Source organism: Sceloporus occidentalis, unplaced genomic scaffold, assembly GCF_023333645.1.
Source record: "Sceloporus occidentalis isolate IW3139 unplaced genomic scaffold, rSceOcc1.0.p SCAF_3, whole genome shotgun sequence".
Classification (NCBI taxonomy): domain Eukaryota; kingdom Metazoa; phylum Chordata; class Lepidosauria; order Squamata; family Phrynosomatidae; genus Sceloporus; species Sceloporus occidentalis.
This window is the reverse complement of record NW_028316983.1, coordinates 177,821,108-177,833,701: the sequence shown is the minus strand read 5'-3', so window position 1 is coordinate 177,833,701 and position 12,594 is coordinate 177,821,108. Positions and strand designations below refer to the sequence as shown.

At 39.7% G+C, this 12,594-nt stretch overlaps 1 protein-coding gene across 2 annotated transcripts in view; it reads left to right on the top strand.

The window, feature by feature from the left end:
* The window catches only part of DOK6 (docking protein 6), a 268,564-nt gene that overhangs the window by 219,138 nt on the left and 36,832 nt on the right, over positions 1–12,594 (top strand). The window contains exon 8 of one of the 2 annotated variants that reach the window (XM_089516956.1): positions 12,218–12,247. The exons of the other annotated variant lie outside the window; for it this stretch is intronic. Within the exon in view, the coding sequence (XP_089373082.1) occupies positions 12,218–12,247 (30 nt within the window). The remainder of the gene's footprint in view (positions 1–12,217; positions 12,248–12,594) is intronic. 2 annotated transcript variants of the gene reach the window in all.

Sequence of the window (12,594 nt, the reverse complement as noted above, 5' to 3'; positions counted from 1 at the left end):
ATATATAAAAGCCTCACCCCACACTGTTTTACAGTTGGAAACTATCTTTATAGATAGGACAATAAAAGAAATACTTTGTTTAAGATATTGGTACATTTGCATTCTCCATAATCTCATCTAAATGTAAAAAAATGGTTTACACACATTCTCCATTCTGCTCTGATAGGTTACTGCTCTCTGTGTGTGTACATTCAGATACATTTCTACAATCTATTTGTATACCAGAGGGTGGGTTTAGAAGATACTGGAAATCTGATTTATGTTGCCCAAGGCAGTACTTAACTGCTTTTTAAATTATGCTAGAGAAGTGTTGTATAAGAAGTCCTTCCCACAAAAAAAAACTGAACGATGTTTGTTTCCCTTTTTTAAAAAATGCTTAAGCTAACCTCAGCAGGTGGACAGCTTCTGAAAATATTTAAAATATACGTGTCAGTGGTGATAACATGTGGCTTTATATCCTGAATTCAACTGATAATGTAAAGCACTGAAATGCTTTTTTTAGAACAGATCTCTAAAGTAAACACAATGTGTAAGTAAAAAGGCAAGATAAATTGTTTATTTCCTCCACTCCCCCCTCCCTTTTTTTTTTTAAAGAAATCTAATATGCTAGAGAAACATATGATGCTCTCATTCCTAGATTTGGAAATTGGCCAATAGTAGCAATTCTGGCAGCTATTGAAAAGCACACTTAAATCCTATTGAATCCAGGGACCCTTATTTCTGAGTAGGCATGCATAGGATTGCACTGTTAAAGAAATGTCCTTTTAAATATTGCTATAGGAATGTGGTTCAAGCCAGTGATTAAAAGATTTAAACTCCTGGAGGGGGGGCAAAAATAGCAAATAAATATTTTATTGCAACATAAAGACAGTAGCACATCCAACACACCACTTGTACTTGCCAAGACCAGACGTTTTAATAATACATTATATCAGTCATATAATTGATTTTCCCCCTGTTCATGAAAATGTTGATGTGCAGCCTTAAGGTTTTTCGAAGCACAACACAATGGTATTTTAATTGTTGCCTCTCTTAACCAGCCTATTTTATGATACAAATCTACAGGTTATGAGGTTGCCTGAGCATATGTAGTATGTTCCTGCATGGCAAAGGGTTAAATTCGGTGGCCCTTGGGGTCATGCACCATGAGATTCTTTTTTTTTCTTTTCTTTTTATTAACAAATCGAGAAAACATGAAACACAATACATGAAACATACAAACCAAATACACATCAAGTTAACTTTCTTAACTGTAACTATGATAATCCTAAATCTCAATTTACATTTCACAAACTCTTTGTGTCATCTTAATTAGTATCTTCAGAATCTTAACCTTATGTTAGACATACCCGACTGTCAATCTTAATCTGAATTAGCAGTCCCATGTAAATTCTTTTATACTAACAAACAAAGAAAACTAAATCTCACTCTTATTCACTTTGAGACTTATATACAATAAATCATAACTATCTTCATCCAATATTCAAATTAAAGGAGCTATGAAAACATAGTTGGAAAATAACCTTCACTATAAAACTTCTACCATGAGATTCTTTTTGAGTAATAATGAATCAGTATCAATAATCATCACAAATTTTTGCAGTAATAAGCAGAACTAATATTATCCCATAGCTAGTTAACTGTTCTCCTCCCTTCTTGTCAGCTCCTTTCCATTTCCCTCTTTGTGCAATCTGGTATTGACTTGTTGACATTTTTGGTACTGTGGCCATCTGTAATGTTGAAACTAAAATAGGAAGAAAAATAAAGTGTCATTTGTAGCCCCTATATTCTTAAGTGAGTAATTTCCTAAATGCAAAACCAAGATGGTTGGAGTACAAGAGATGAGTGACAAACAAACCATTATTGCCTGTAACAACTGCCTTTATGGAAAGAATTCAGAAGAAAACCCTGTTCCTGAAATCCCACTAAAATGGGTATAAATTATATAAGCACACTGGACTTTTAGTGGGGCTTGCCTTCAGGGGATATTATTTTAATAAAGTAGTCTATCAAAAAGTTTTAAAAATACAATTGCATGGTTCGCATGAGCAAAACTATGAATGCCTTCTAATCTATCTTTTAAAATCCTCCTTCATTCTCTGACTAAAACTTGAGAGGAGAAAAAGTGCTAAAAGGCTTAGTAATGGACTGTCATTTTCCCCATTACCCTCTTGAATGACTAGCAAAATGCATGTTTAGTGGAAAGAGTATGAATGATTATAATTTGATTTTACTGGAAACAAAATATGCCAGTTAATATGTATGTTCTATAGCAAAAGAATATTCTTCTATAGAAAAAGAATATACTTCTGTGAGTATGAATGAACACCATGATTTCTCAATAGCTTTTCTGGAAACAGGAGAAAATGGGACAAAAACCCACAAGTTTTATGATCCCTTCCCACTGAATTTCAGTGACTCATGAATAGTCCCACAGCATATGACCAAGGGAATAAGACTGGAATTGGTGCAATCACAACATAGAAATATCTTATCCTTCTGTCCAGTCCTCTAAGCCATTCTGTACCAATGCAGCAGCAGCCATAAACATGAAATGCTTTAGAAAAGACTCTTCATAGCATTATCCTGTTTCACCAGAGGCTTTTAGCACAATGGAAAAGGAGAGTACATACACACATCATTGGCATGTGTACTTTCCAGTAGATAGAGCAATGGTGTTCACAAAGTGTTCTATCTGACAGATGGATAAGGTTATTCCAAAATGCCGTTGGACTATCGGCCCTCCTTGCTGTAAAGAAGCACTGAGCACATCCTTTACCCACTCAGTCAGTCTTTTCCTGGCCCTGTTTAAGTAGATTGTACATATTATTGTTCGTTGTTGTATAATGTTTACATACTTATATGCCCAGTCTTAGTTTATATACACTGCATAATTCTGATGTAAACAGTCTCCAAAAAGCCTTAATACTACCTTTGTTATCGATATGTATAAGCCTGTTCAAGATTAGAATTTTCACTGTTAAGAGGTCATGAATGAAGTCATCAAAGTGCAAAATGCTCAGATTTTACAAAGCAAAAGTAAAACTCATTGCAGACTATTTATTTATTTATTTATTTATTTATTTATTTATTTATTTATTTAAAAAGCATTCAGTTACAAAACATTGAAAAGTTTGAGTCTTTCTACTGAGGGCTTTTTGGAGGCATTTTGTTTTGTTTTGTTTTGTTTTGGGCTAATCCTGTGGGCATTTCTTTTGTGCATCTATAGTTTTCTGCAAATTAAACTATGTTAAAGGAATTGCAGGGGCATTCATCATTTTGGCATCTACTATGTGTTCATATTCACAACAACAGTGCTAAATTTATTCTTGCATCTCTCAATGGCACGGAAACAATTAAAATGATATAAAAGATTACAGTATGCCTGCGTTTGGACATAATGGATAACCATGGTTCATCATGATGGAAATGAGCTCAAAAGAGCTTTTGGCTTCCAGGCTCCCTCCTTCATTGCCACTTTGACCACAAAGAGGATTTCTGAAAACCTTAGGCATAGGTTTTACACCTGTGCCTTTCATCATCCAAACTCAAAAAGATGTGGTTAACTTTACTGAACTTTTAAAACAAGCCAGCTTTAGACCATTAGTTATGAAGCTCCAGCTTCAACAAGCCATAATTAGGATCTACCACTTCTTAGGTTGAGATCAGAACTTGGAAACTGTGGACAAAAAGGAAAAAAAAAACTTTAGGCATAATAGCAAAGGTAAAGATAGTCCTTAACATGAATGTCTAGTCATAACCTACGGTAACCGACTGTGGTGGTTATGTGGCCAGCATGACTGCACCAAATGTTGTTACCTTCCCAATCAGGTGGTACCTATCTATCTACTTGCATTTGCATGCTTTTGAAATGCTAGGGAGTAGTGACAGGCACTCACCCTATCTGCAGCATTCAGGCCTCAAACTGCCGGCCTACTGATCTTCCAATCATCAGAATTGGTGTCTTAACCATTAAACCACCGCACCTCTTACTGATATTTAGATAACAGTAAACTATGCTTAATTAAGTCAATACAGTCGGGGGGCCCCCCTCCAATTTTCACGTTCCGGGCATACACACACCCCACGAAAATGGGAAATCGCTGATATTTAAGCCCCATTGGCTTGAATGATGGTGCGTGCCCCATTTTGAATCCCTCCCTTTGCCGCCCACGAACGGGTGAGGGATGTGGATTCCAAGTCTGTATTTCCATTCATACAAGTTTCCAGTCTCCTTGCCATCTACTCTGCCTTCGTTAACATAGTAGTGGATAATATTCATGAAACTTTTCTCAGTATTGGAGTCATTGTCCAGGGGTTCTGCATAACCTAAGGAGCTATGCCACTAAAACACAGAGGTTTTAAAAGTTGCTTTTTGGGAACTGAGGTTCCTAGCTCCACTTCTTACCTCCCCACAATATTGCCAGCATGACCACTCCTGAAAAGTTCTGCTGAAAAGCTTGAGAGAAATACGAGAGAACCCCTTATTTTTTGCTCATAGAGTTGTCAGAGACATCAGTATTTAAGGACAATATTTCAATCTGTTGTCATCAATTTTGTTTGATTGTGGTGGGTTTTAGGAATATTTTCATAATATACATATGTGATGTAGTCGTTTGAGTATTGGACTACAACTCTGGAGACCAGCGTGTGAATCCCCGCTCGGCCATGAAAACCTACTAGGTGATCTTGGCCAAGTCAGACTCTCAATCTCAAAAGAAGACAAAGGAAAAATCCCTCTAAAGAAATCTTGTGAAGAAACATCTTAATAGCTTCCAATAACATCAAAATTCCACCAAACAGTAATACCTTTATCAGGCCAACCAAAAAGCACAATATACATGTTGTAAGCTTTAGAAGTTCCACTGGCTTCTTTATCAGGCAAAGTGTTGAAAACCACACAGGAGAAAAAAAAAATGAAAATATTAGTCATAGGCCTGCATTTTGCTGGTTTTGTTCTCAGTTCAGATGGTACTGAGGAGTATTTCTTGCAGGCTGCAAGCCTCCACCTTCTAACCATGTGGCTACTGAGAGATTCTCAAAGTCCAGGAAATTTAACATCCATTTGCAACACAAAGAGATATTTCCACAGTATATCTCTATCCTTTGTGAGGTCACCGGTCCTTTTGTTAGGTATAGGACACTGAATTATTAAATAAAATTAATAAATAAAAATATTAAAATATTCATATTGTACCCTCTGGGCAGCATCTAGTAAAATCACTTTAAACAAATAATTTAAAATTTGAAGTAGTGAAAAATAATGTAAAATTACAAAGAGCATATTAAATTTAAAACCATATACAGATTTGGATTAAAACATTAATCTCAAAGGCTTTAATCAAAACTTCAGGTTTTAATTCATTGCTGGAATAAAATCAGTGTCAGTACCAGTTGGGCCTCCAAAGAGAGAACACTCCACAACTAGTTGCCTAAGAGGGATGCCGCCGCGGACAAATAGAGGACATCGCATATTGGAGGAAAGGCCACAACTTTATTAGCATAACAAAAGGTATATCAAAATCATAAGGTAGGGTTGGCTCCAATGCATGAGGTCTGGATCTGTCATGCATCAGCCCAGTGCTGAGTGGATGAACTCCCAGTGCTTGGTCATGGCCAAGCTTCGGGATGGCAAGGGATTTTTCTTTTACGCTCCTGTTCCAACGGTCGCCCAAGCGATTGATCACATCTCCGCAGATGTGCATCCCACATAACTATCCCTTGCCAACGGGGGACGCTGTGTTGATGATGCCCCCGCAATGGCAACACCGCCTTGCTTGCAGCACCCCCGTGTCCGGATGAACTCCCGATTCAGTGCTATGCAGCCCTGGAAACCACACACACCAGATCCAAGACCAATGCAACCACCCCACAAAGTTGTGACAATAGCCCAACCCATATAGGGAGGGTGGGTGGGTGAGCTCCTTTGGCAATGGCGCCCGCCCCGGCATTTATCGGCCCACCAACCAATGGGAGGCCTGGAATGGACAGCAAAGCCCGCCTCCCGGCCTTTCTCCCAATCACGGGCGGCGCCATCTGCTGACGCCGCCCAATCAGCGGACACTTCCTCCCGCGATGTCTGCTGGGACCTGTAGTCCCAGCAGCGTGGGCGGAAGTCCCGCCTGTGGTCGCCTCCCAGTCACGGCTCGAGCAGCCCCGCGCCATGGCTGCTGGGGGCCGCTCACTGGGAGGGACCCGTTCCCGCTGCGGGGACGTCCCCCGGCGGCAACTGGGCCAGCCCCCGAGGCGGGCGCCCCCATTTGCAACAGCACAGAAGGCCCTCTCCCAAGCTATGTGCTGGCTCCTTCAGAGGAGTGCAGTTCTAGCCAGGGCACACACCAATTCCTAAAACAGAGAACCACAAATCCATTTTATTAGGACTTGGCTTCAGATTATGGGCCCTCGTCCAGTTCATTACAACAATTAGGCACTAGCCCAGCACCAGTATAGCCTCAGTTCCAGTGACAAGGAGAGGTAGAGCATGAAAGATAGGATAAAACCCTGTGGCACCTCATGCTTAAGAACCATGAGGATAAGCAGAAATCCACCACCACCCCCATATCATTTTTTGGAACTGATCCTATAGAGGGAACCACCATAATATAGTATTTCCAATCCCATTTTATAAAGCTCGTCTAACAAGATATCATGATCAATAGCATGATAGATCAGCATGGTAGACTTCTCCCTGTCTTTCATCCAATGTAAGCCACCTGTCAAGGCAACAGTACCACACTCTTATCTGAAACCAGGCTAAAATTAATCCAGCTGAACTGTTTTTGTTCCCAATTTAATGTTCCCAAACACCAAGCATTCAAGCACTTGTCCAAAAAGTGTAATAGGGTGACAGTTTTCTGGGTCTAAGGATTTCTTCAAAAGACAGTCTGCTTAAAGGCAGAAAATATCTCTCCATGATGAACTGACTATTTACCACCCCCAAACCTACCCAATCAATATACTGCACATCTCCTAAGTCTTATAAACCAAGACGTACTGTGGTAAACCTTTAGTCTGATCTGTCTGGGGTTTTCTGTTCATAAATCTGTACATGTATAGCCTGATGTGTGAATCAAAACAAACAGCTTCATTTATATACTGCTTCATTCAATTGGATGGGGAAATGCTTCAGCAAACTGCTCTCCCCTCTCTGTCATAGTTGTTCTGTTGTATTATTAATAAATGTTGTGGGCTGTTTTACTCCAAACATGGGCGTCCAGCTCTTGTTCTTGACACACTGTCATTTTGTCCTAAATGGCCAATTTAAGGCAAGGGGAAAGTGTCAGCAATAGCAATGGCAAGTACATTTCCATACCGCTTATCAGTGCACTTAAGCACTCCCTCAGCGATTTACAAAGTGTAAGCTAATTGCCCCCAACCATCTGGGTACTCATTTTAGCGACCTCCTCAGAAGGATGCAAGCCTGAGTTGAACTTCAGCCTTTTTGCTACTATTGAACCCGCAACCCTATGGTTTGTGAGTGAGTGGCTGCAGTACAGGCATTTAACCACTGCACCACCAGGGCTGATGTGTCAGGATACTGCTGAATCAATGAAACTTACAGAGGTGTTCAGCAGTTGATTCAATTTAGGTCAAAATATATTATTTGTTAACTTCTAGAAACAAACATATAAGTTCTCTCTCTCTCTCTCTCTCTCTCACACACACACACACACACACACACACACAGAGAGAGAGAGAGAGAGAGGGTGAAGCCTTTTCTTAGGCTCAGACGTTTGTTACAAATATCTATAAAAATACTAAACAAAGTCAGACAAACTTTTGAATGCCACAAATATTGTGTATGGGTGAGACTGTGATGTTGTATGTGCTTGACAAATAGTTGATACTGTTATTATTGTTTTATCAACACTTGTGATTATGAATTTATTACCATTAAAGAACTTTTTATCATATTTCTACCTCCTCTGTTTATTTTTATTAGTTTGGTTTGCTGATTTACTTCCTAAGTTATGAAGAAACTATTTTTTCATAACAACAGCACTGGTTATTCTTACTGTATATAAATTTCATGCCAAAAAGTACTAGGTTTTGATCTTATTTTTAGTTATCTTTCCAAAAGTAGTATCAACAAATGAAATCAACTATAAGAGTTAACGGAGATGTCCAGAAAGAAAATCTATCATATTTAACCATGTCTACCAGCTTTTCCACATTGTAAAGCCTGTCATTACTGTAACATTTGTTTCCGAACCCATAACCAAAGTAGATCATAACTGTTTGCTTGTAATGTATTATTAAAATCCAATTGAATGATTATTCAGTTCAAGAAGATGGTATTCAACCATTTCTGGATGTAGTTAGCTTCCCTTTAGGTTACTGAATTGCACCTGGGAGGTGCTCCTCAGTTCAACCTTGCTGTTAGAAACCAAGGTGACCTCTGAAGCAGAGATTGCTTGACCAGCTACAGCTGGTATGCCAGCTGCAGTCTCCCCTGGACAGTAATCCATGCTCTGGTAACAGCCATGTCCAGAAAACTGCAGTGCATAACATAAGGCTGTTTCTGAAAATGGTTTGAAAGCTTACTATAATGCAAAATGCAGCAGCCAGATTTTGCTTGAGACTGCTGATCATATTTCACCTGTCTTGAGCTTAACTGGCTGGCTGCTTACTTCTAGCCCAAGTTCAATGTGGCAGTGCTTACTTTTAAAGCACTGAATGGCTTGAGGTTCAACTGTTTGGAGGACTATTTTCTCTCATACAAGGCTACCCACATGCTCTGGTGAAATAAGCCTCCCCTGAGGATATTGATCAGTGGGTCAACAATAAGTAGATTCCACTTTTTCTGAGAAAAATTACTCAACCTGTGCCTCCACAGGTACAATTTACATTTGCTCCACAGCCTTTCAGGAGGCAGACAAAACAATGTTTTATTAGCTTGTGCAGTTCCTCCTTTCATTCAAAAAATGAGTTCTACCATTTAATTGTGTTGTAATGTTTTCTAAGCATTTATTGTTCATCATAATGTTTGTAATCTGATTAAAATAATAGATAATAAGCAATTATGTACATTTTTAATCAGCAATGCCTGCTTACTTTTAATTGAGGTTTATGCAGTATATTATATAGCTGTCTGGTAAGACTACCCCATTAGATTCATGGCCACATACTAATAACATCAAATAAAGGGATATCATTTTTTTTTTTAGTTTGTTTTCATCTCATATTTCTATCCATCACATAGAGGTTTCATTTGTTCACACTGGTGGTAATGTGGTGTTTCTTCTCCCAGGGACACCAGGAAAGATTAGCAGGCCCTGCTGCTAAATCAAGGATCCAACTTTATTTCAAAGAAAAAATACATTTCTGTCTGCCACTCAGACAGACCAGAACCTGAACAAAGTGGTCTTGATACCAAGACACCCAGTTTAAAAGGGATACAAATATTTTTCTGGGTTAGCCCATGCTAACCATGGGGCAAAACAGAATGCCCCAAAGGGGGGGCTTCAAATCGCCCCTTCCAAAGGCGGATTGCGTCCATGGCAACCACCTTGAAGCTGTCTTGAAGATGGCCAAAATGCCTTGAAGATGCCTTGAAGCTGGCCGAAAAAGGAGCAGCAAAAAGATGGGTTTTCCCACCCGTTGTGGCCCATGGGAGGCTTTAAGTTGCTCTGGTGGTGTGCAGCATGTAAATGCCCCACTGCTGGAGCACCCAGAAGCTGACCCATGTCTGGACAGCCAGGTGGCTTGAAGCCAGCTTCTGGACATCTTGGAAGCACACAGTGTCTGTACACAAGCCAGCTGGAAGCCAGTTTTTTTATACCAGTCTGTTTTGCCCCCATGTTAGTTTTTGGTTAAGGGATTTAGCTAGTCTTTTCCACTGTTGATATTCAATATACAGCTCATCAGTGCCTCAACATTTTTTTTTCATTTTTATTTACAGAGATGCTTAGTCTGTCATTGCTCAGTAAGCTTTTGATGTCACAGATGGTTTGCCCTAGATGAGAAGGCCTGTTTAAGTTTAGAAATGGAAATCTATGCTCAATCTATCATCAGTCTTGTCAACTGTCTCATTAGTCTGCCCTTATCAGAGCAGTATTTACTTTGAGAAAATAGAACTGCAGGCTGCTCTGTTCATCTCAGTTTCCCTCATTGTTCTATCTTTTGTTAATATATCACAGGGTAAATGTTTTGTTTTATCTGCACGCTACCAACTTTACTACATGTATCATAATTTGTTGTTGTTATGTGCCTTTAGTTTGATTCCAATTCATGGTCACCCTTTCCTAAGGTATTTTTGGGAAAGTTTGTTCAAGGATGGTTTTCCATTGTCTTCCTCTAAGGATGAGAGAGTGTGGGTCACTAGGGGAATTTCATGCCTGAAGGTATTGGAACCCTGGTCTCCTGGAGTTCTAGTCTAACATTCAAACAACTACATCACAATGGCTCTTGTGTGTGTCTGTACATTCCATGTACATGTGTGCATATATCTATAGAAACAAAGTCTGGTTAAGCAAGGCATGGTCAGATAATCTGCTAATGCTATATGTAAAGGTCACTTAACATATAACATTGCTCCAAGGTTTAGGCATCTATGGCACGTTCCGGACAGGCCCTATGGGGCGCCATCGTTACACGTGAGGGGCGGCACTTCCTGATGCACCTTGCCCCTTGCACGTAATGAGTACGTCAAAATGGCAGCGCCACATACAGATGGGCGCTGCCATTTTGATATCGCGGACGCACAGCATCCGGACGTCGCGCGCCGGAAGTGGTGCCGCGAGTGCGTGCCTCGCGCCTTGCAGCCCCTCTTCCGGGGCGCAGGAAGAAGCTCCATTTTGGCGCTTCTTTCTTGCTGCGCCCGGGAACCGCGCGGTTTGGCTGCTGCGGTTCCCGGACGCAGCAACCGGCAGCAGCATGAGACCGCCCAAAAACGTGCCTATATAGAAGGTTTTTCAATATGAACAGGAATGCTGGGGTTTTTTTCATTGAATGCCTTGTAAAACATATATTTATTGAAAGGCTATGTAATAAAGGAGACTTAGAAAAAGATACAATAGATGCTGAGTAGAAAATAATATTGTTGAGAGTATCAGGAACGTCACTTGGAAACTGTCAAATGTTCTTGGCCCCTTTGTCAATATCATTGCCCAGCATGAAATTGTCCCAAGCCCATATTTGCTACAGCTGAAGATAATACCTAGAGAGCTGGCACATGCTGTTGCATTAAAAGTCCGTAATGTAATATTCCAATTCTTCAGCAGCAGGGGACCATTATCTCTGTGAAAGCCATTTTTGACATTGGGAATTCTCAAGTTATTGATGCATAGAATCAGCCTGAAATGAAAAGATCTCTTTTGTAGTTCCAGCTGAGAGAAGTACCTCCGTCTCACAGCCACACCTGAAAGCTCAGCTATTACACTTTAGGAACCAGGATCATCTCCCTCTCCCCACCTATGACACCAACATGACAACTGTTGCAAAGATTCTTTATTTAAAGTCAGCATATTCTAATCAAGTTTTATTTTCTGAACCTCAACATAATGGTAGCGAAGAAAAGTAAACAGAAATAAAAAGTGTCTCTTTCATGCTGGATTCCCAAATCATTTTTGTGATCTGTTACAACCTTAGTTTTGTTCAGCATTGTTTCTTCCCCTTTTGGCTGTTTCCTGTCACATTCGTCCGTTATTCCTACTGTTTTCTCTGCAACAATACAGAACTATTGAAGAAAGAACAGCTTGCCATACCCTATAAAATTATATATTGAACACTGTCTGGGAGATTTGTGTGAGAAGAATGTATGTGTGTGACAGAGAACATTGCAGCTGTGTGAAAAATTAGATCACTGCTGAAACATTCATTATACAATTGGGTCAGTGGTTCATGTCACTGTTACCATTCTCCTGGCCTACAAATGTAGTAGTTTGTTTCTTCCTGAGAAATGTAGAACTTCAGTCATAATTATTATGAACATGTTTCTTGACCTGAATGCTCACACAGACAAAAAAAAGAATTAGATCAGCCTTGAACCTCTAAGCTGTTAAGATATGAAATGTAAGTGTCCTTGACAGGGCTTTGTTAAGCCATGAAACTTGCTCTGCATTTCAAAACAGAGAAGAATGGCAGGGGAGAATGCTTACTTAACCAAGCTTTGTAGAATACTAATGAATGAACTTCCTAATGAAAGTGGCTTGCTTTGAGAGATCTTATGAGCCATCGTTTTATAGTGCATAAATATTTGTTTCTTTTTGTTATACAGAAGAACATCCCAAGTTATTAATTGTGAACTGTGAGTAGAACATTTGAATGATGCCTGACTGCTCATTTTCTTCCTCCGAAAGAAATAGAAATTGACCCTGCTAGTGTAAAATAAAACTTGTTGGTTAGGGATGCATAAGCACTCCATATTTGCATTGAAAGAAGTTTTTTAGAGGGGTTGGGAATTGGGGGGGGGGGCATTTGTTTTTGTTTTTGGTGAGATTTCCAGTTAACATTCACAAAAAGTGCCAAGACCATCACAGAGTAACTGCTCTGTCCTCTACCTCCAAACTGAGAATTGATTTGGCTTTCCTATTGTCCACTAGCAGTTACAGTTTGTTTTATTTTTATTTGATTATTTCTCCCAACATGGAACCC